The 24738-nt window shown below is 43.2% G+C and overlaps 1 protein-coding gene across 2 annotated transcripts in view; it reads right to left on the bottom strand.

Moving 5' to 3' along the window:
* Positions 1-24738, bottom strand: part of Pde8a (phosphodiesterase 8A) — a 122376-nt gene that overhangs the window by 31835 nt on the left and 65803 nt on the right. For both annotated transcript variants that reach the window (XR_010047975.1, XM_003475479.5), the window contains exons 3-8: positions 24214-24404; positions 15323-15379; positions 14214-14268; positions 8448-8536; positions 3932-4010; positions 2244-2381 (exon numbers count right to left, since the gene is read on the bottom strand). Coding sequence is in view for 1 of the 2 variants with exons in the window: in XM_003475479.5 (XP_003475527.3) it covers positions 2244-2381; positions 3932-4010; positions 8448-8536; positions 14214-14268; positions 15323-15379; positions 24214-24404 (609 nt within the window). In the remaining variant the exon portion in view is untranslated. The remainder of the gene's footprint in view (positions 1-2243; positions 2382-3931; positions 4011-8447; positions 8537-14213; positions 14269-15322; positions 15380-24213; positions 24405-24738) is intronic.

Genomic DNA, 24738 nt, shown 5'->3' with positions numbered 1-24738 from the left:
GCAGGTCCTCCCTAGAAAAGCTGGATTAGGGAGGCTTCTCCTCTTTCACCCCAAGAACCTAAAGGACTGGCCTGTTGCAGGGCTGCCAGCAAAGCAGCAAGGTACCAACTAAAGGCAGTCACCTTCTTACTCCCCAAAAGAACTCAGAAATACACAAAGGGTCAGAATTATTTAGGACTGAAGCCTCACGGGGGCTAATGATCTGCTCATCTTTTCTCCTCATCCTAAGTTCAGAATTTACAGAACAGGTCTCCTGCTCTTCAAATTGGAGGCCCTCCAAACCTGGTGCCCAACAGCATAACTCCAGCAGAGGTTAAGGTAGGGGAGAAGAACATAGACACAAAGAAGACAAGAAAATCTTAACTAAAAATTGTACTTTAAGACTGTAATTCTGGGCCTCAGGTGAAGTCAACCAAGGCGTGTACATCAGCAGCCAAAGATCCTCAGGGACACTGAGTCCATTAATTGGCTTAATTGAAAAAATAAAGAGCAGGAATCTGACCCAAAAATAAAGGAACAGGTTGAGAAAATGCAAAAAATATTTAAATTATTCATCTTAATTTTTAAAAATTGAGCTTATACCTATAGTATGGGCCAGTGCTCTTCTGGGGACTGGGCTACCTTTCCCATGGGTTGAGGGTTTTTACCCTCTCAAAAAAAATATCCATAAATGTTACCTGTTCCAAAAAAATCAATGTGCTCTTCTCTCTCTCTTAGTCTCCCCTCTATTTCTCAGAGTATGTACTAAAATTCCTAACAAACTCTTCCTAAGCCTCTTATTGATGTGTCCTGTAAGTTCTTTTTCTGTGACTGGAGGCAGCAAACCTGCGAGCCCCTTCAATATGTACAGTGGGTTAGGTTCCTTAGCTCAGCTTTGGAACCTCCTCAGACCCAGGCCAGTGCACAGACCTGATGCACACCGGGGTACAGAGCTAATCTTCTGTGCACCTCTCCTCTATCTTTACCCTCCACCTCGACCCCGGGACAGGGACATGGAATACTGTAGGGTATTCACAGATTGTCCTGATTCATACTAAGCACAAAACCACTGACCACCCCAGTAGCAGCAAAGGACCGAAATGCCAGGGCCAGGGGGTCACAGGAAAGCCCTCTATGGCTGCTAGGGTCTCAGTGCCCCTGAGAATCCACTTAGGCTTTTGCTTCTCTCTCTACAGAAGACAGACCTTCACCTCCCTGTAGGAAGAGAAACACCTGATAGGACAGCTGAAAGCCAACAATGCTAGTGGTGCCCGCTTCTGCCACTCCCCAGCAGCAGTGCAGCCCCGTACTTTGCACAGTCCAGGGCTGTCTCCACTCTCCTCTCCAGCTCCTGTGTGCTCAGAGCAGGAGAAGCAAAGGGAGCAGCCCTTGGGCACTTGTGCTCCAGGATAGGACTGGGCAAGCAGCCCTGGGGAGGGACATTGCTAAAACCTGGGCCCTGCAGAGTAGACAGCAACATACACTACCAAGTGTGCAAACAGTCCCAGGAGACAGATTGGCAGTCTCTGTCCAGCTGTGCGAGTGAGGAAAAGCCCAGCAGACAGGACAGAAAGTGACTAGGAAAGCAGCAAAGTCCCCCTTCCCATCATGCCTTAAAGCCTCCTAAAGGAGGTGCTGTCAGAGGCCATGCTCGGAGGAAATGACATCCTGAAGACCAGGCCCGCAGCCTGTGCCTCTGAGGTGTGATCCTGGGGCATCCACATTCCTAATGGCTCCTTCTGTCTCCTACTTTGGTCCAGTGCTCTCCTAAATCAGAATTCTCATTTGCTCTTCTCTGTTTACCAGAATTTAGCACACATGTTAAAATGCACCACAAATGATGGAGGTTCAGAGCACTGCTAGGCTCAGACATGCAGCCGCATAGCCAAGCCTCGCCTAGAGCCACCAGCCAGCAACTCCCATTTCGCAGATCAGCAAGTAGGCCTCCGTTACTCTGTTTACTGACTAATCATATCATATACTTTCTTGGCCTCAGTTTACTCATCTGAAAATCATGGATAAAAAAGAACAACATGTGGCCAGGCCTTGTAGTGCACACCTATACCCTGCACTCAGAGACTGGAGGATTGCTGTGAGTTCCAGGCCAGCCTGGGTTACATAGTGAGACCCGTCTCAAAAAAAAACACTTCCCAGAACTGTGGCAAGAGTAAGGCTGAAGGCTGAGGTGACCTGGCACCTTAGTGTTCACTGAACACCAAGTCTTCCTTGTTACACGAAAGTGACAGAGGGACTGGCCTACTTACCTTGCCTATCCTGACGCATGAATTTATAGTATCCAGCAAGTCAGCCTTCTTTTCATGTATAGGCATTTCGGCTAGCTCCTTCCCTATTAATTCACCTGACTGATAGCCCATTGTGGTTTCAAATGCAGGATTTGCATACTGGGGAGAGATGAAAGAAAAAAAAATCCAATGAACTCAAAAACATTTCGAAAAGATGACAATCAAGGATGTCACACCTAAGCACTCTTGTTTCCTGTTTCCCCAACCCCATCCCAAGAGCCTGCACCCAATCATCACTCCAGCACCACAAGAACATGAGCTCAGGAGAATCAGCAATGGGACAAGTGGTTGGGCTTCCTGCCGTGGCAGCAGCCACCCTGACCAAGTGGGCAGAAGACACTAGCACCACGCAGGACACATCCGGGCTGCTGAGCTGGAGCTGCAGCGTGTGAAACAGCAGACTGCGACCTGCAACACCTGCACTCTCCTCCTTGGCACACTGCGGGGTTCTGCGAGGCACTGCACTCCTGCTCATCTGCGTGATGAGAATGAAACTCTCGCCTCTCTCACGGGATTCAAATAAATAAGGTTTGTGAAAAGCAGGCTGTGAACTAGCAAGTGTTAACAAATGTCACTTCTAGTGGTTAAGTATCGAACAGGACTATAAGATGGGAGAGGATGTGGGGGAAAGCTGTGTATGTGCTGAAGGTGGTGAGAGAACCAGTAGCTAATGCTGGTTACTAATATCTGTTTTCCTTGTGAGACATTATAATAAGCACTTCACACACATTAACTCATTTCACCCTCAAAACAACCTTACAGAAGGCAGGTGGCTGATACTCTTAATACCCTTCTCAACTACACAGATGACACAGCAGATTTAGCTGGATTGGGGTTAAGTAATTTGCTCAAAATGGCTCAGCCAGGCACATACCGAAGCCTGTGCCACTTTGCAGGGCACTGATGACACCAGGCCCCAACACCACAACTCCTCACCATGGGAGCCATCAGTCAAATGACAGCACTGGGGCCCCAGGAGAATCAAGTGGAGCAATTCCCAGAGAGAACCATTCCTGTGGCACAGCTCTCGTTTTTGTTATCTGAAGTGTGAGCCGTGGTCTCTTAAGTCACTTATATAAACCCACTTTACTAACAGTGGGTATTCTGTAATTACTAGGTATACCATTTTTGACATTTTCATTTTTTCTAGAAACCTGTACAAGTATAAACTGTCTTCCAAAACAGTAAGAAAGGTGTAAGAGCAGTGAGAAAGGCTTCTAGACCTTGCAAAGTTCTCTCTACTGTAGTGTTCCCATATCCTTAGCAGTGGAAATCATTTTAAAATTTTATAAAAGTAAAATATATTTACTGGCAAAAATTAGAAAATACAGGTCAAAATAGCAAAGACAACATATCATTCCACTAGAATATTTGTATGCTCCTCTCAAGCAACCCTTTTGAGTTAGTTTCCTTGCTAAACATACACAACCCAGTGAGAAACAATAAATGCAAATTTTCTAACATCATATTAGCATCTTTTTTAATATAGAGCTTGCCAGGCAGGTACTTATACTGTGGAGCTAAATCCCCAGCCACCAGTCCCTTGAATTTTGAAAAGAAGAAAAAAATAAATCACATCAGAGGGGGTCAATCCTAAAAATGAGAGCAAATAGACAAGAAAACAAGGACAATTTCCCAAAATAACAAACCTGAATGATGTGGTCTTCACTTGTAATTTCAATAGCTTCTTGGCTTTTCTCTAATGCAGTGAATACTGAGTTACAAGCCCTTTATGGGTAGAAACAGAAGGATTAACATAGATACTACTACCAACTCTAATGCAATCTCTTGTTACTGCATTAGCTTATTTAAATGTGATTTGGGCTGATTTGTAAATAACGTTGTACACTCATGTAAGAAAAGGAAGAGGATCTCTAAAAGTATGGAGACACCTCCTGCTGCGCCTATAGTCAGCCACCCCTACATACACTGCCGCTCTGAAGAGGCGGAGGCCGGGAGTCACACACCAGGTTCCACTCACAGCTCTTCAGCAGTGTGGGACCCCAAGTATTCCAGCAGCTGCACCTTCAAGCTGTCCCTTCTCAGTGTCAGAAGAGCCTCAGCAGGGCTACATGAAAAGAACATAGTCAAGCAGGCCACGGCCTGCCATGGAGGACTTCAGCTGTTTGGAGATACTATTTTAAACAATGATTTTCACCAAACTGAAATCACCTAGAATGACCAGCTTTGTTTTCTGCTTTCCTTACTTCCACTTATACTGTGAGTACTTCTCACATCCTTAGGACTGGAAATCATTTTTAAATTTTATAGAAGTAAAATTTATTAACAAAAATTAGAAAATGCAGATAAAAATAAATGAGATAGCATATCATCCCAGTAGTGGTTTTTAACTGGAAAAACAAGTCACCCTAAGTGCTGGTGAGGATCCTCCTACACACTGACAGGATATAAAACAGTGCAGCCCCTTTTTATAAAACAGCCTGGAAGTTCTTCAGACAGTTAAACAGAATCACCATATGATCCAACTATTTCGGATTGTAAAACTATACAGTACGATCCTGTTTCTACAAATATACTCACATATGTATTTATATAAGTGTTTATACAAGCAAATGCCTAGAATACTAGTTGATACACCTCCTTGTTGGGATTTCCGATGTTTTGAGCTCATTTATTTTTAAAGAAATTTATCAACATAGTTCACAAACCATACAGTTCAGCCATTTAAAGCACATAATTCAGCCAGGTGTGGTGGTGCACCCCTGAATTCCTAGCACTCGGGAGGCTGAGGCAGGTGGACCACTGTGAGTTAGAGGCCAGTTTGGGCTACAGAGTAAGTTCAAGGCCAGCCTGAATTGCATAGCGAGACACTGCCAAGAAAAATGCTTAACTTAATAGCTTTTATTATCTTCAGAGTTGTGCACAAATCAAAAGTTTAGGCTATTTGTGTTAACCACAGTTTAGGCTATTAATCTTCTATCTCTGTGAATTTTCCTGTTCTGTTTTTCTCACTGTAAAATGTGCATTAATCAATAATTACAGGTCTTTAGTACCAAGTAATTTATTCAACAACCTACCTGTGATTAGACTCATAGATCACTTATGGGTTTTTCTCCTTGTATGTTTAAAGAATCTCTTAAAGAATGAATATGGGTGTGTGTGTGTGTGTGTGTGTGTGTGTGTGTGTGCGCGTGTGCGCGCGCGCGCGCATGTAGGGAGGGTTTGAGACAGGGTCTGATTGACTATGCAGTTTAGGTGGCCTTGAACTCACTGTAGCCCAGGCTGGCCCTGAAATTGTAGCCTTCCTCCTGTCTCAGCATCCTGTTTGCTAGGATTACAGGCATGCACCACCATAGCTGCTTAGAAGGCTCACTTGTGCTAGAAAATTAAAGAAAAAAAAATAAAAGGAACTGCTTGTTTATAAAGTACAGCAGTAATAAGTAAATTTTAGAATAATGATGCTTTTATATTATTCTTGGTATTACTAAACTCTCTCACCAAACAAGATAAAACTGCTTAGCCAATAAAAATTAGCTTCTTTTTTAACATATCAATAGATGGTATGTGACTATCTCAATAAGCTATTATTAAAAAAAAACTAGTGAGAAGTTCCTATCTTTGACATAACAAGCCTAGAGGAGATGATCACTAAGAAATCTCCTGGGAAGATTTTTTTTTAACTTTTGCAGATTTTGGTATTATGACACTTAAATTTACATTTATTTCTTTAAGTGTGGCAGAATATTTCTTTATATATATTAATTATGAATGTCTTTTGTAAATTGCTAGTACATGTCCCTTAGGTTTTTTCTGAAGTGTTGTTTTTATTGATTCTCCCAAGCCCTCTTTCTTGAATATTACTCTAATGCCTGCCCTATATGCTACAAATATATGGTACATTTCTCTGCCATTTGTCTAAAATTTTAACATTATTTCTGGGTATAGTGGGGCACACCTGTACTACCAGTACTTGAGAGACTCAGGCAGAAGGATGGCAGCAAGTTCAGGGCCAGCCTGGGCTACATAGTGAGTTCAAGGCCAGCCTTGAACTGCATAATGAACTGCATAATGAAACCCTGTCTCAAGAATTAAAAACAAACAAATAAAATTTTAACATTACTTCAGGTTTTGGTCTTTTTTAAAAACTATTAACTAGTTTGAAATTTTTGTTGTCTAATATGACTTCTATGGAATCTAGCTTTTAGGACATGCTGCATTTAAAAAGACTTTATTTGATTACACAAGTCCACTTATATTTTTCATCCCTAATGTGGAACTATTTTTTTTCCATTTAAGTGTTTGATTCATCAGGGTTTATTTCAAGGGGGTAAGGTCAGACTGTAACTTAATTTTCTTACCAATGAGTTAACCAGTTATCACAATCTTACTAACTAAAAAGTCTACTCTTTCCTGTGTTGATTTAAAAGCCATGTTGCTTGTACACTAAATCCTCAAATATATCCAATATACCCTATTTTTAGACTTCATATTCTCCTCCACTGATCCAGAAGTAACACAAAGTTACTTGTTACTGATTTCTAGTATCTGGCAGAGCAAGTCTCTATTTCTCCCAATCTCAAGTCCCACATTCCCTGTCCTTCATATCTTCTGTCTGTAATAAACATCTTTATCTGGCTGTGAGCTGGAGCAGGGCATAATGGGAGAGGAGGCCAGAAATGGAGGCAGCAGATTGGCCTGGAGGGCCCCGGCACCACATTCTGGAGTCTGGGCTTCATTCTCAAGGCCATAGAGAATTACAGAATGGAAAGATAAATAGTTATTATCTGCTACTTTAGTGTGGAAAACGGACAGGAGGAAGTTAGGGTAGATGTAGGGAAACGGACAGATTCAATCAATAATCCAGATAAAAGATTATACACAAAGAGTAGCAGTGAAGATTTAAATGAAGAAAAGTAGACAGATCCCAGAGGTACTCAGGAGGAAAGGACAACAGGATGGGGAGGTCTGGGGTTCACGAAGTGTGAAGGAGACAGAGACTGATTTTTATGTTCACTAAGCTGAGGTATTCAGGAAGAAAGCCTGGTGGCCAGTGAGAAATGGAGAAAGAAAACAACAGTGACTGCAGCAGTTCAGAAACACAGGTTCCACCTAAAGGACCAGATTGCCATTTGCTGCTTTTGAGTTCCCGGATGTGAGTTAGTTAACCTCTGTGAACCTCATTTCCTGTATCTTGATTGGATTAAATAAATTCTAGCATCACTTTCTGCTCCAAATTCATTCTACTCTCCTCTGAGAGTGCATGGCAGCCTAACTCCCTCGGGGTGCTGTGACCAGGCTGGCCACGGACCATAGTCTGCTTCAAGTTTCCTCACAGAGCTGGCAACAAGCGCTCTTCTGTAGGCCAGGCCTGCTTTTCAGCATCCTGCTCCACAGCTCTTCCTTGCTCACTCACACCCTGCCTGCTACTCACTCATCTTCACTCTGTCTGTGAGGCACTTTTCTTCCCCATGTATGACCCTGCAAGTCCCCATTTCTGTGCTTGGGCATATACAAACAGAATGACCCCATTCATTCTTTGATCACTGGTAAAAGAAAGGTCAAACAGTAGGACACCCAAGAAAGGAAGCTAGAATGCCAAGGAAGTTCTGACCTTATTTTCCTTCTGTCAACCTGACATAATTTTACTGCTTTATTTTTGCTGTTCCTGCTCTACAAAGACCTCACATCACTGCAGAGGAGGGGGAAGTATGGGGGAATCCTGTTTATCATGAACAAATTATAAAATGTTTATTATAAAGAAAAAACATCACCAACCAGAGACAACAATACACTGAGTATATGCATACACTTAAAATATTTGGCCAGGGATATAGTTCAGTGTCACAGAGCCTAATAAGCTCTGATTTTAATTTCCACTACAAATACACACACACACACACACACACACACAAATACATATGCACACATATATGTATTTTTTCTCTTAGAACACTAAACAGAAAATGCAGTATGTACAATTCTGCAGCTTACCTTTATTTACTATCACTTTAGTAAGGGCCCATGCTTATATGTGACTTTCCAATGACTAATGTAACCGTTATTAGACATCCAGACAGATCTAGACTCTGTCTGAGTAGTGGCCAGAGTCCCTACCTATCTGGGAGTCAGTTATGGCCCAGAAAGTCCTTGGGACAGCATAGCAGCCCTGTGTGGCCAGAGGGTGTTCTGGGAGGGGTGAGTTACCTGAGTTTTAGTTGTGATCGCACCTCCCCGAACTCCAGCTGGAGCAGTTCATTGTAACAGGCCATGATGCTGGGGTTTTCCACATACCTCTATAAACAGAAAGGAGAACTATGTGGATGAACAAGGGATTATCTTTCAATAATTACGTATGCCCATTAAAAACAATTCTTCTAAATAAATTTCATTTGGCAACTGAAATCTAAAAAATAATTTATTATCATTAATAACAAACAGGAGATTAGAGGTGGGACTTACACCAAACTGCTTTTTAAAAAATAAGGTTTTCTTTCAGTGCCTTATGAGCACTTTGGAAGCCTGCACGTCACTGGTACAGCAGAGGTTAGAATATGTAGAGAAGGAAATTAACTAGAGGTAGAGTTACATCAGGTTTTCAGAGTAAAATCAGGATCCATATGTTGTCCTTTTTACAATCAGGCAAACTCATGGTATGCAGAAGTATCCTTCCTTTCTACCTGACCTGAAGGTCAGAAGGAACTTCCACCTGGAACATTTCCTATACATCCTCCAAAGTGGCCAGCTGATGACCTTGACAGCAAAGTGCCAGCAGAAGCACACGTTCACCCAGTGTCTCTCACTGTGGTAAACATTGTGCACTTTGGATAACAACCATTACACAACAGAAACATCCTGCAACAGAGCAAAGCCCAGTTCTGAGAAGATGGACCCTTGCTACCATCAAATGAAGTATTACATGACGCTATCTGAAGTCACTGTTGGGCTGGGGAGTTAGCTCAATGATGTAAGTGCCTGCCTGGCAAGCACAAGGTCCTGAGTTTGATCCCTGGTACCACAAAAAAAAAAAAAAATAAAAAAGCTCTAGAAGTCACTGTTGCTGTCACATGAGCTGCCCTTCAGGCTCAACAGAATACTGGTTCTAGGACCCGACAACCCCAAAATATAAAATTTCAGATGCTCAAACCTCTTATAAAAACAGTAGTTTACAAACAACCTGCACTGTCCTCCTATGTCCTTTAAATCGTATCAGCTCCATAATACTTATAGCACCTAGTACAGTGTAAATGTTATATTTAAATTTTAATTGTAAATAAATTTTAATTTATATTTAAACTGTTAATATTGTACTGTTTAGAGAACAATGACAAGAAAATGTCTGCACACATTCAGTACTGACTCAGGTTTCCCCCAAGCACACTTGATGTGCAGATGGCAAAATCCCGACGCACAGCCTGTAGATAAGGAGGTCAACAGCAGCTTCATTCAGAAGTGAAAGCGCTCATTTTCTCACCTGTTTCTGTGATGAGCTCTTCTATCACCTGTATAAGGAGTGAACAATACTCTATCTGGTTAAGAAGGAAGCTAAGGCTGAAGAGGTAGGTCCTGTGCAGGCTATTCCCCGACTGCCCCAGCCAGACAACTGGGGACTGGGGACTGGGGACCATGAGCAGTTCCCTCCACTGCCATGGTGAAGGTGGTGCTCCTATGTTGGCAGTGATCAGGGTCTTGCCTGGGCGTTAGCAACCTAAAAATCCAGCCCCATCTTCATGCCTGAAAGGCTGCATGTCCTGAAATGAGGTACTTCAACCCTCCCTTCAGCCTGCTTCCTCCTCTATACAACAAGGGAAGTAATACTGTTCCTCCCGAGGCAGCTCACCATGAGGACAGAGATGCTGGGAACAGCCTGCTGCCTAAACACAGCAGCACAAAGGTGAGGAACAGCTAGTGCTGCCTCATGAGAGGAAGCCAAGTGAGCTGGCTGTGGGCTGGGTAGTCCTGGGGCCTGGGCTAAATTTCAACCCTTCTTTCCAGTAGGCTGACACAGGCGATAGGCTTCCCAGCCCCTGCAGCCAATATTATGGAAGCTGCTGGACCCACTGCCCTCGGGGGCTGGAGGATCCAGGAGGATTCCAAGAATGCTGCCGTCTACAAGACTACTGACTACTGACCACGCGGGTACCTCCACAGGAGTTGGACACACACTGCTTGTGCCACTCCAGCAAATGAGGGCTGGGGCCTTGAGATGGGCAGAAGTCTCCAGGAACATCTTGGGAGAGGGTGGGCGACACATATATTTATTCACTTCAACAGATGCCTCTCATGTGAAAACTTTTCATTGGCTTTTTGTGTTACAGATCCACCAAAGTGTATCCCCAAGGTAGAAATCATGGTAAAAGGTAGCTTAGCACATGTCCATATGAAGGGCATCTTGCTTCCACTGTCCATCCCTCCCCTCATCTCTGCTTTGCTGTGGGTCTAAACAGCTCATTTCTGCTACCTCTCTCCACGTTTCTTTTCTGTGGCAAGGACTCTACAGAGCAGAGTACAGAAGCAGCTTGCTATTCCCTCTGCTTAAGCAGCAGTAGTCTCTCTCCAATCTCCACCCCATTAACCCTGCAGATCTTCCCAGCTAACTCAATTCACTTTCCACAAGGCAGGTCACACCACAGCAGGGACCTGCCTTCCCCCTCCAGAGCCTTACTCAGTGGCTCTCTACTCCTGACCTCCTACACAATCATCCCCAGTGTGAATAAAACCATGCCCACTGGCAGGCTCCTCTACAGGCTGAGGAAGCAGGCTCTCCAGGGATGCTCTCAGGGAGTACTAACACAACTCAGCACTGAGACACAAACCCCAATGCCTGCCTGACTGCCCAGTCCAGCTGAAGCAGAAAGCAGGCTCCCCTTCCACTCTGTGACCCTGAATGGCTTGGCCACAAAATAGCCACCAGACTCCTGAACACCAGAGATCTCAAAATAGTGTCAGTTTTTGGTTCAGGCTGGCAGGCTGGAGACTCCCTTTATGCTAGGTCTAGCTGTGCCCAGCGATGTGAGCATCCTTCTGTCACGTGCAGGTTAGGAACACTGGATGAGATTAGTACTTGGCATCTCTGAGGTCCAGCCACCATGTTGGGTTGCTCACCTACAAAATCCCCTCAGCCAGTATCTTGAAAGTGATACTGTGACACTTTTTTGCTTCTTTATGGTGTGTTCTCAGCAGTGCTGGCTCTAATAGTGGTGTCAGAAGACACCTCAGTCGTAGAGTGGGCAAGAGCGCAGGAAGGGTGTGTCAGTTACTTATGAGGAGTGTGGTTTACTAGACCATCTACCAGGATGCTCTTTCTGGGTAGTCTCTGTAACTATGCTGACAGACTGCCTAGCGCAGAATTTCACCACAGTACTTTCCAAACATACGAACTGCCAACACTGAATCTGTAGGCTTTCCACGAGTCCTCAAATAAATACAAAGTTTAATGATATTGGGTAGTTGCAGGTAAGTACATAACTGAAAGGCAGGGTGAATAATCGATTCCCTACATTTCACTAGCTTATTCTGAGATGCTTGTTTAAGTCAATAGCCAGTTTCGCTACCTTAGGATAATAATATAACATAAAGATCTCCAGTCATCTGGGAAAGCTTCTTTCTTTGTGTGAACGCTTTCCCAAGCAGCTTCCCTGGGAGGATCTCAAGACCCACAGGGAACAGGCAGCCACCACTTTCCAAGCCAGGATTCTGAGCTTTATTAAAGGAGCCCTTCCTTTCCTGCTGGCTCACTAGACTGTTTCATACAATTTTACAGAGACTGCAGAGCCCAGGGTTGAAGACAGGCACTATCATGTGTCTATGTTATACAGGCTGTCAAACAAGGGCAAGAAAACAGTCAGGGAACTGTGTGGTAATAAGCTAATGTGCCCATTTTATACAAAACTGTGTGTGTATAAAATTTTAAGTTCCTTATTATTAGATATTGATACTATCATTTCTGTGTTGTCTGCTTTCATTCGATCTTTCATCGTTGATCTTTAGTATTAAGCACCTTCTATTGCTTTACATGTTAGGAGACAGATATATAGATATGTCTCACAGGATTGTGTCCTGTAACGCAATCTAAAGCCTCATGTGCATTTGCTACATGTTATGTTGATGACTGATGGAAGGGACACTGTTGTTTTGTCTTGTGTTTGCCCATCTGACCAAGTTTTATTATTTTTTTCTGTCCTATTAACAATCAACTTTTTTTTCAATAATCTCATAAAGCAGTGATGTTTCTGTTATTTGCAAATAAGATACTAACTACCCACAGAACAAAGTATGTCCCACCGAGTGAAACTCTGTCCTACATCTTTCCCACAGGGATGAAACCTCACAACACTTCACTGCCTTCCCTCTGGCACATTTCCTAGACAGGCCTCTGCACCTGTCTAGGTGTGAGAATGTGTGCACTCCCTGCTACCCACACACTGCAACTGCACAACTGCCACACTAAGCTACTATTAACCTCTCCCTCTGGGCACACTCCTACTAAGGGAGTATTGGACGTCTCAGTCCATGTTTGTCCTCCCAGGGATAGTGTTACACATAAGTAGATGTACGGAATTAAACACATGGACATGTCTGTGTGGGTGGGCAGGGGAGCCGGGGCAGAGGGCAGTGTGAGGGGCAGGCATGTGGCAGGCAGACCTGCCGCCCTCCTCTGGAAGAACTGCATCCTTCAGAACTTCCTTACAAGGATCTGCTATGAACTTGGTTTCCATTTTTCTGTAAGTCTTTATCTCATCCTCATTTTAGAACATTCATGCTACATATAACTTTCTAGACTGGAAATTATTTTACCACACTGCCAATACTATTCCCCTTATCATGTTTCTCACCTTGCTGAGAAGCTGGTACCACTGTCACTTTCCTAAGGTAACCTTTGTTCTCTAATTGATTTTAGTATTTCTCTCTGGCTGTTTTTGCTTTTTGTCTTTTTTTTTTCAGACAGGTATTTGTTTCACCATGATGTAAACTCTTCTTTAATTTAGTCTACTTTGGATTTGCTGGAATTTTTGAATCTGTGATTATTCTTTCATCAGTGCTGGAAAATTCTCAGTCATATACTCTTTGGATTCTTCCTCTGTCTCATGCTTCCTCCTCTTCTGGAACTCTAGGCATCATACACTAAGCACCACACTCCACTCCCGTATTTCTTAGCCTCTCTAACTCATTTCCTGTGGTTGTGTATCTGTGACACATGCAGGTTGTTTCTTCTCACTTCTTGTTTCAGTTGTTAGCTTTTCATTTATCAAAATTCAATTTGCAACTTCTGGGGCTGAACACTAAGGGGTCCTCCTCTGGGAGGATTAAAGTTGTCGCTGTGGGTGCTGGGGCACCATCCACATAGCCCACATAGCCCCTTGGTCCAGGGCGTGGCTTTCTGGACCACCCCACTGCTGAAACTGTGGACCTCCTGAGCTCTCCAACATGACTCCCAGGCCTCATTTGCCATCAGCTGACCAAAGCCCTCAACAATCACTTGGCTTAGGAGAAATCAAGAGACTGGAGCTGGGGGTGCACAAAGCCATGTTCAAGTTGCCTTGTTTTTAGATTCTATGACCTGGCTTTGAAAAACTGCATTTAAAGGTAAGCATTAAAATAGCATACCTGTCATCCTAGCACTCAGGAGGGTCACTGTGAGTTCAAGGCCAGCCTGAATTACATAGCGAGACCCTGTTTCAACCTCCCCCGCTCTTTCCCAGAAAAACTCCCCAGTACATTCTGTGATAGAATTTTTAATGAGTATACCATTATGAGTTTATTTTGCTTAGATGACTTTGACTATCATAGTTTTGAAAGATTAACAAATTCAAGTGTTAAAAATTAGATTATCAGGTTATAAAGTTACCACACGTAACACAGCAGAAGGAAATGACTTTTTCCCCCCAAATTCAAAATCGCTAGACAAAGACCTGAGATAAAATAATCTCTCACATTTAGGTATAGTTGTACAGCTAAGACGCAAGTACTCACTCTTGTAAAGCCAGCAGCAATGAAAGGCATCACAGACAACTCTTCTTTGTCCACCCTTCAAAAGAATACAGCAAGAGTCAGACACAGGTTTTGTCAATGACATCTCACCTCTTGCATGAACACTAGTTTACATAATACTTTTAACTGTCATATCATGAGTACTTTTAGATGAATTAGGCTAATATGTGAATACAAAGTTGAAAATCACTCTCTGCTTTAATATTTAATCTTCCTGAAATATATTATTATAACGCTTTTATTTGAGATGGAGTTTCACTAAGTTGCTCTAGCTGTCTCAAACTTCCAGCTGTAAGTTATTCTGCTGACTCAGCCTCCTGAATACTGGGTCTACAGATACATGCCCCTGGAGCTGGCTATTATAATGCCTGAGATACAGAGACTGCACTAACAGTGGGAATAGAGGTGTGTCCATTTATCTTATTCAATATGGAAAAATGTTTAAATTAAATTCTCTCATATTGTTCTACTCCCAGTTCATTATTTTTTTAAAAAATCCAACAGGGGTGGTGGCATATCTCATTTCAGCATGAGGCAAAGGGTAGGGTGGAAGGTTAGGGGAGGATCCCAAGTTTGAGCCCAGTCTGGGCAACACAGGAAGACCCCATTTCAAAAATAATCCTTTCTTTCACACAGCTCTGGGGAAAAAAAATTTAAAAACACAGAAACATTTCTTCTATCTATAAAAATCTGTATGCTAAGTAACATTTATTTGAATATTTGTTGTCCTCCTTTGTATTTCCTGTCTGTTCTTACTTACGGAAAAAAATCCTCTCTGCTCATTTATAATTTCAACCCTTAGAGGCATCTAGAGTTAGCACTAGGATGATTTCCCTGGGAAGTCCTGCTCTCAGGAAGGCCATTCTCTCATGGCTTGCCTGGCCCTACTGGAAAAAGCTTAAAATCAGGAAGCACAACTTACTCTGTGAAGCTAACTGGAGAAGCAAAATAAAAATACAAGCACAAAGAAAAAGCCAAACTTGAAAGGGACGCCGGCCACAGAGGCAATCCCCAGTCTGGCCCTGTCAGCTGAGCCTCACTGCAACTCAACATCGAAAACCAAGAAACAAAACCCCGCCATGGCAGTTTACCTGCGTACAACACCAACAATAACTGTATTTTCTGAGAGTTTTGATGATCTTATGGACCTTAGAAAAACAAAGAAATGTCAACAAAAGTAATTTTTTAACCATTTGCCAGTCCAATACAGGATACCCCAAAATTGCATTTTTTCATTGATTTTTTAATAAATATAAAAATGGAAATTCTATCAAATTTATTCAATAACTTCTCTGTGTATAGTATATCTTAAAACATTCAATATACAACATCAGGGCACAATCAGGACAGTAGTATCTGGTTCTCTTACTGGACTGCATTACTGTCTTTGAGCATGACACTTTACACTGTAGTGTTGGTCTTTCCATTTTTTTCTATAGCTGGTATAATTTTAATAAAACATCCACCCACTAAATGTAATGATGAAGACATCAATGATGGACTCCCTGGTTGGAATTTCACCGTTCTGTATTTTTCAACTTGGTCGCGTAGACCTAACCTAAATTTTAAATTAATTTTAATCCCTGTTTTGATTAAACGAACAAGTTCCGTATTGGATGGGCCAGAAGATATATACTTTATGACAATATTTTTCCTTGCTTTTTGATTAGCTTGTTGTGTCAGCTCTATCGATATTACCTATAGAATTATTATCACCACTGACCGCTGCTGGAGGTTTTTAGTTTCATTTCTTCTTTCAAGTTCTGTCATTTCTGAATTATGAACAGTAAACAGTTAACTGTAAGGAGAGGCCGTTTTTGTTTTTCCTTTTCATAACAGACTTTTCCTCTCTGCTATGTTAACCTCTGTCCCTTTTTAGCCTTTTCTTTTGCAGATGTTTTGGCACTTCCTTCCTGTTTAGTCTCAGGGTCCCACACATGGCTGTTTTGTATTGTAAAACAGTATCACTGAGTCTTGGAAAATCATGAAAATTATCTCTAATGTACTTATGAAAAGTTTTTATAGATCATGGTGAAAAATTATAGTTTATTTCCACAAGTAAAATAAACACAAATTAAGCCAGGCTTGGTGGTGCTCAACTATAACCCCAGCATTTGGGAGGCTGAGGCAGGAGGATCCCTGTGAGTTCAAGGCCAGCCTGAAATGCATAGTAAAACCTTGTCTCAAAAACACTAAATAAATAAATGAACCAGAATTTAATACTAGATTTCACTGGAAACAAACATCAAAGGCAAATGCAACATACTAAATAAAAAAGTATGCAAAAACTAGTCTCTATAAAAACAGACAGACATGTGAACAAGCATTGATGGGCTGAAATGACACCTGCCTGAGCAACACCCAAGACAGTCAGTATGTGAACAAACAAGTCCATGAACCGCCAGAGTGACACTGGAGTGCACCGGGAAATGGTTAAACACAAATATGTCAAATATTTTTGGTAGAACAATTAATGTTGGGGGACACGGAGTGAAGAGAAGATCCCTTTATATTCTAGATTCATCTTTGTGACTACTTAATCTTTCTCTTTGGGAATAAATCCCTGGCTGGAGAACTGTGGCAACCACTAAGCATGGAGGCTGAATGCACACCTAACTGAGGTGACTGGTGTGCTCCCTCTCTGCTCTGGTATCCTCAATCTAGGTGGCTTCCAGAGGAGAACTCTCCCTATTTTATGCTTATGTGAAAAGGATCACAGCTCTGTCTCTTCCCGCTGGACGGAGACACAAGGCTGTATGACCATGCAGGAGTTCTCTATAGTCTCAGCAGCCCAAAGAATGAAAAATTCCTAGGAAAAATGGAGGCAAAATACCCTCCACAAATCCCAAAGCAGGCACTGCAAAGTTAGTACTTAGGAGAGAACCAATCCTGCCAGAAGATGTGAAGATCAGAGGCCTGGTAAAGAGCAGAAGGCTCTGCTCCACCCAAGAAGGTTCACAACTCTTTGGGAGAAGCCGCTTCCGAGACTATGGGGCACAAAGACACAGCCGGAAGGTCAAGGAGAGCAGACATAAATGCCATGCAGAGGCAAAGGAAGAAAACTCCCGAACTCTTCCTCTGATGGGGGAAGATACCAGGACTGTCTGGACACCAGGGCTTCACCAGACACCAAGGCTGTCTGGAGAAGATCCAGGCTACTAGAGAGGAAAGAACTCAGCCCCAGACAGAGGAAGACAACGCAGACTGGAGAGGCACTCAGCAGGAGGGGAACAGAAGGACCATTTCCAGACAGCCTCTGTCAAAGGAGAAGTGTGCTGGCCTCCGGAAAACATGTCCAGAACAGAACAAAGACTAGATGGGCTGATCACGTAACTTCAGCTGTGCTAGCAGCATGAACACAATTAGTTCAGGAAATAGAACCACTTTTGAATCACAGACCACAGAAAATAACTATTTCCCAATTCTCCCCAAAACAGTACAAAACGTAACTACATCAGATGCTTAAGAAAGATGTATTGTATTACAGGCTTTACATACAAAGGGCCAGAGAATAAATATATGAGGCTTTGAAGACCATATATGATCTCTGAACTACCAAAATGGACCAGTGCAGGATGAATGGAGTCAGGGACTAGATGAAAATGAGTGGGCAGAGGGTGCTCTTTGCTGTCCCCTGCCTTGGGGCATTCAGGCTGAGAAAAGGCTGAGTCTAGCAACAGAGGCAGGTTAGCCCTGGGGTCTGGAGTGGAAGAGTTAATTGCTTAGGAATAGAAAGGCAGCTGCAGGACCAGCAGCTCCTGTCATGACACACAGCTCATCTCTCCATTCTGCTTTTCCTGGTCCCGCTCCATGCAGGGACTGCATGGCACTGCGGAAGGGTCCTTTCTAACGGCTGTCCAATCCTGGTCTCCCTGCCTGGAGAAGAGCTTCCTGTACAAGGACCCAGGGAGGCCAGCTCAGGCCTTGGTCACCAGTGTGGCCAACACTCACACAGACATGGCCAGTGCACTCCTGGTAACTATGTTCTCCCTGGAGCTAACCTCAAACAGGAAATAAGGAACACAGACTCACATATGGTATTTTTGTGACCTCTAGAGAGAGAGTCTCCTCTGGTGTTTATGTTTCTCTATCGTATCAGAGATTTGAAATGAGGAAAGGCAGATTTAAATGTGCAGCCAAGTCAGCTCATGCCAGCACTTAGCTTTTTACAAGAAAAACATATGTGAGTGATGTCATGACACACAAGCCGCAAGGTAGGACTTCTCAGCAGGTGCTCTGGTTGCTCCTGTAGCTGGCGATATGGGAATGAGGTGCACAGTGGAAAGGCAGCAGAAGAGAAGACTGTGCTTGGGGGTATAAAGCCCTTAAGGGAGCTCTGAAGCAGAATAATAAGGCAGAAGTGTATTCTTGGCTTTTTCTAATGCCTAAGAGTAAAAAGTGGCTATAAAAATGGACATGTTAGGAACCTGGCTTGAAAAAAAAATTCTCTTGCTTTAGAATCATGAGCACTAGGAGACAAGTGACTTGGCACAGTCAAAACGTACTTGAAGGCGGACTTCAAGGTCAGGAGAGACGGGAATGGCCCTGTGGCAATTTGAACACGCTAAAAACCCGTGCTGCTTCATATGAAGAAAACCCAAAGCAGAGTGGCTTCCACATATACCACTGTCTTTCACAGGAGCCATGTGCACAGGGTGACAGCCAGGGCTGCCATGGGACTCTGCAGTCAGGAGCCCAGCCCCATTCATTTGGTATTCCTCTGCTGCCTGTACATGTGTTCTTCCTTCTGGACCAACGTACAGGAGATGCTAGGAGATGCTAAACTTCCACATGCCAGACGGTAAGAAACAGGACATATACCCTCCCTGTGAGGGTACCCAATGTGAAAGTATAGTTCCACTGGCCAGCAGCAAGAAAAGCCACAAAATATTTATGAGGTGGACATATGCCCAACAATGATCAGAAATTCTGTTACTACAAAAAAGAACAGAAACAAAAACTGGGGGCAACCACTAGTCTCAGCTTACACAGACAACTACAAATACTTCTGATGATGGCCTGGGAGAACATCAGAAAAAAAGGAGGCTTGAGTAAGAGCACAGCAAAGCTGTTTTGTTTCGTTTTGTTTTATTTTGTCAGAAAGCTTCTTGCTATGTAGCTCAGGCTAACCTTAAACTCATGATCCTCCTGTGTCAGCCTCTCACAGTGAAGCTCTTTAAAGAGTTCAATTTTACAAAAGCACAACTCCATTACTGGTACTTGGCTGCTGATCTCTACCATGCGGCATGAGACTCAGATGGAAAAGAATGGAATTTGCAAAGGTAAAAGGATCCACAGACCAGGGTGAACTGAGAAATTGTATGAAAGCAGAACTGAGCTCAAGCTTGCTTCTGCACCCAAAGTAGGTTTCTATTCTGTTCCTGCACCTGAGTTTCCATACAGTTTCCTCTATCTCCTTTATGAGGTGTGTCCTTTCACTGCAGAACCCTGCCTCAGCAGCACGCAGGACCACACCTTCACCTCTTCAGAGTGGCATGTCTACTAAAGACATATGTCTTTTTAAATTTTAATTTTTCTTTTCTTTTTGTACCAGGCATTGAACCGCACGCTTGCAAGGCAGGTGCTTATGCCACTGAGCTAAATCCCTGGCAAATTTTATTTTTTAAATCAGATTTACTGGTACATTTTAGATATATCTAATGATTACATTCATCATAGATGATGAATGTACTTGATATAACTTTTCCCCCATTCCCTACCCTCCCCCTTGAATCCCTCCTCCTGTATCTTTTAAAAGATGATTTTCTTCATGCACATACTACTCTTTCCCCTTCATCCTGCAGCTCTTTACAGATTCCCTCCCTCACCTGCTCACTTCCCCATGAGGGAATGGCCAGCAGAGGACCAGCTAGCTGTTCCTGCAAACCCCAGTCCAGACCCAAGGCATCAGCAGCCTTCCTCCTCCAAGGGCCTGGCACAGGCACGGGTGAGGCAAGGGCAGCAAGGCTGCAGGCGCCAGGCAGCTGCTGCACCGAGTGTGTTCCTGCCTGCTTGTTCGGGTTCTCAAATGCAGACTACTTCTCAAAGAGCTGGTGTGGTCTGCAACTCTGAAACCGCAGTACCCACAGGATGGCTCTCAGGCTCCTTTCACCTCCGCCCGTTCCCATCACAGGGAAGGAAAAGGGATGGCTCTAGCACGGCTCTGTCTAACTCGTCTTGGATTTCTAAATGGACGTGAAAATAAAGGACAAAGGGGTAGAGTGACAGTAGGGGCTGGTGCACAGGACTGGGGCCAACTCAAAGGCCTTCCTGCTCAGCTGGCCCTTTGCCATCTGCTTCTCTGTTCAATGCAGCTCAGCATTGTGGGCTCAGCAGAACACAAAAGGGAGAGACCCAAAGCCTCTTCCACTGCTTCCCTGTAGGGCCACTGGAACTTCAGCTTCCAAGGATTAGGCATATGGGGTACAGCTCAGGAAAAGGCTCTTCACTGGTTCCCCAGTCCCATAGGCACAGTAAGAGTCCCTCTCTCCCTTCCTGTTCTCCAAGTTTTGGGCATATCTCTGATTTCTGCTTTAGTTATTGCTATGGTCAAATGTTACCTCTTACTAGCTCCCCAGTCCTTCTATAAAAAAGTGGGAGGCAGCCCTGGTTCTCGGAATTGCACAAGGCAACCTCTCCCAGCCACAGCTGCTGCCTTGCCTCAGCTCCATCCCCTACCACAGCCTTCTATCTCCCATTCTGCTTCAGAAGTTGTCTACACAGGATGCATCAGCGTTTCAACAGCCTAAAGGACAGAGTTCAACACCTGCAGCTCAGCACATTAGGCCTTGGTGATCCAGTTCCAGTCTGTACCACACTCAACATCTGCCTGTCCAGCAGCCATACACACCAAGTAGAGGAGCTAAAGCCCCATTTATTCCTGCCATGCTGCTGCTTCTACTTTAAAGCTTCTACTCACTGCACACGTCCTCTGTGAAGCCCTCTCTGACCAAGGCGGGAATGAGAGCTCTCTATATAAACCTCTTCTGTGGGCACTCATGAGCCTGTACTAAAGTCTCTGCTTGTCCTCCTGATCATTCATCCTGACTGTCATCTGCAGATTGGTAAAGTAAGCTTCTGGGAGTGTCTGGGTGGGTCTCAGGGTGTGTGCTCAGGGGAATACCTGGTCCTGGCCCCTTCCTCTCCATGCTGCTCCCCAGATCTGCTTCTTGGTTGCAGTGGGGTGAGCACCTGACCTCTGCCAGTCCCTTCTGCCATGCCATTTCTGCCTTGTAGACAGCCAATTACAAACAGAACCTGCTGAAAGCCAAGCCAAAATAATCCTTTCCTCTTAAACTGAAGGATTTTGTACTAGTAACCAATATATCCTTTAAAGTTAAAATTAAATTTTGAGATACAATTCAGTGTAAAGGTTCTGGGTGCTAGCCACCGTACCACAAAGATAAAAGAAAAAACCCTTCACAGGTCACTGGTGTCCATTAGGTATCTCCATAGGTTGCCCTCCTGAAGAGGAGATGAAAAGGACAGGGCTTGGTCAGGGCTGAGGTCACAGGGGCTCTGGAGGTCGGAGGGTAGACAGCAAGCCCATGGAAGAGCAGTAATCTGCGGGGTTACATCAAGAAACACGCATCTTCTGGGGATGATCTTCAGGAAGATAAAACAGGTAGGGACCAAAATCTGACTCAGGAAAATAAACCAGACCTATTTTTGCTTCTGGAAGACTCACAATGAATGGCACAAAGACACCAAACCCCACACGCAAGCCACCAAGAAGATGAAGATGATTCAGGAGAAGACAGTAGCAAAAGAACTGAGATTCTTGGCTAGGACTATACTGTGGTCATCCAGAAAGCAACGTGACCAGGAACCACATGTGTATGGGTCTGCTTTCCAGCCAGCAACAGGGACAGCAGGAACTGCTCTGTCTGCTCTTCACTTCTCCACCCAAACCTATGTAAGCTTTTTCACTCTGCAGCCATCCTGCTAAGAGCTACAAACTGGAAGAGGGTCTTTGGAAGTACAGGCACCTCGATGGAACTCAAATATGAAACCCCCTGTATGAGCAGTTTCTGTTGGCAGTGAGGATGTGCTCAGCTCACCAAAGAGCAGATACCTTGGCAGAGCACAATTCTTACCCTTGAGTGTTAGCAGTTCATTCCAGGGAGGGAGCAGACCTGCTCCAGCAAATCAAATCTAGACCGAGTTGGGCTTGACATGACAGAGAACTTGTGAAACCCAGGCTCTCCCTCAAGCGAGGCCCTGGGCCCAGTGCAGAGCAAATGCATCCTGAACACTGTGCTGCTCTAGAGCCAATGTCAAATGGACCAAGTTCCCGTTCTTTATGCTATAATTCTTTGAAACAGTTATACCCGTGAGAGGACAGATTCATACTTATGGAACTGATCTGAATCTTTTTGACTGAGTTTTATGTAACAGTACCTTTCATTTAAATGCTTCAGATCCACTAATTTATAAGCTTCTAAAAGACAAGAGTTTTGTTTATTTACTTTTAGACTATAAAATTGTCTTATACAGGTCTCAGTAAAAACTTATTGAGTGCATTAGCCCCTACATGTTTAGAATATTCCTAAAATGTATAATAATAGTACATTTTCTTCCCTGAAAAAGTAGAGCCTAATTTTATATATATTTTAGCACAATGTGGAATATAACAAATACAATTTCATGATTCTTTTATAACAGAATGATTTGGCAGAGTTATCTTTATGAATATAAATCGCCATTGTTCAGCACCCAGCTGTGGCTAGGTTTGGGATCTGGACAAGACTGGGAAAGAGGCCAAGCTCTCCTCAGCATCTCCTCCCTGTCCCATGTCCACCTTGGTGACCACGTGGCCCTCTTTAGATATTTCTCCTGCCTTGAGCATTCCACCAAGACTGCTACATCAATTCTTAAACACTTCCCAACTTAGATATTGTCTTCCCTTCCTTTGAGTCATATCCACTTAAGTCACAGAGACAGGATCTTGGAAAGCATGTGTTCCAAGTTTATAGTTAAGATAAAACAGCCCCTGAGAGGGCAGAGTTACACACAGCCAAGTGGCTTGTCAAAGGAAAAGCTGGGTTTCCTTCCATCCCAGCCGGAGTTCTTTCCATTTCTCTCAACAGGGTATCCCTTGTGCCTGTACTAGGTGACTGGCGAGATGACATATCAAACAAATACTGGCTACGGTGATAACAGCCTACTGATGAACACAGGCAGCACTTCAGGGACCACATCAAGGCCAGAGGGGAAATTCTAGTGGTGGCCAATCATGCTCAGGTAAAAGCAACCGGGTCTGACCACCAGAAATGTGGGGCTCTCACTACCAAGGACATAGGTATATACTGAAATCACCAAGTACCCTGCAAAAAATTCTTTGATATGATGTTATCTGTTTGCCACATTAATTTTGAACTCTTGTTATATTTGGTTTAAATCTTTTCTACCTATTAAAAGTCATAATTTTGAATACCCCTAAGTTACTATTATAATATTTTACTTTCCACTGAGGTTATGTTTTGTCTTTCCCTATTAAATGGATATTTTATTTTGCCTTGGATACATCAGCAGCAAATAATGTTTTTTAATTTAAAAAAGCACTTTCTTAGATTTATGTCTGCAACCCAGAACTCTTTAATATTGTGCACATATTTATAAATGAAGTGTATTTATCTAACATTAGAGGGTGATTTTGAATTTTTAAAGTTAGTCATAACTTTAAAAATAATTTGGAAAATTATAATTCTTATTGCTGTGGTATGAGGATTATAGGTGCAATTAAATACTGGCTTTCATCTTAATTTATAATGTTTCTCACTCATATTTTCAACTTTTTAAAGCAAAATAAAGCAAAGAAAGAAAAAGAAATAAAGATTAATCCCTGAAATGAAGTACTAGTGTCTTGATTAATTTACATACCGTATAAGGAAAGAGATTGATTGATTCAACTTAATGAGTTTGCAGGCTGCGTTTATCATGAATACCAACGAGACTACTCAGGCTTGAGTCTTGTGCTCACCTGCACAGTGCCTCTGCATCCAGCTGTCCAGGATTCCTATGGTCTATGATGATGATGTCATGGTGCTTGTCAAGGAAGCAGGCAAGGACAGCCTGCGCCTCCTTGGTGACTGTGCACTTGAAGCCTGCTTTTTCACATGCCCTGCAGAATCCATTACACTGGTTATCTTCTTTGGTAAACACTAAAAGTACCTGAATCAAAAGAGAATGGACACTGTTATTAAAAAAAAAACACTTTGTTAGAACTATTACTCCTTAATCATTCAAAGAAAATCCCTAAATATTTCAAAGCAGGGACACAGATGTGAATACAGCAATCTGTTCAAATCCTTCTGCCTCACTTTACTCGGCGCCATTTTCACTTAGCTCCCCAAATGAGTGTTTTTCATTGTTTTGTTTTGGCGGGGGATGAGAGAGGACTCTGTCTATGTAGTGCAGGCTGACCTTGAACTCACAGTGATCTTTCTGCCAGTCTTACAAGGCCTGAAATTAGAGATATGCACCACAATACCTGGCAGTAAGTTTC

The sequence above is a fragment of the Cavia porcellus genome, unplaced genomic scaffold (assembly GCF_034190915.1).
Source record: "Cavia porcellus strain 051 isolate PalLab524CR breed Dunkin Hartley unplaced genomic scaffold, mCavPor4.1 scaffold_6, whole genome shotgun sequence".
In the NCBI taxonomy this organism is placed as follows: domain Eukaryota; kingdom Metazoa; phylum Chordata; class Mammalia; order Rodentia; family Caviidae; genus Cavia; species Cavia porcellus.
This window is presented reverse-complemented; position numbering and strand designations above follow the sequence as displayed.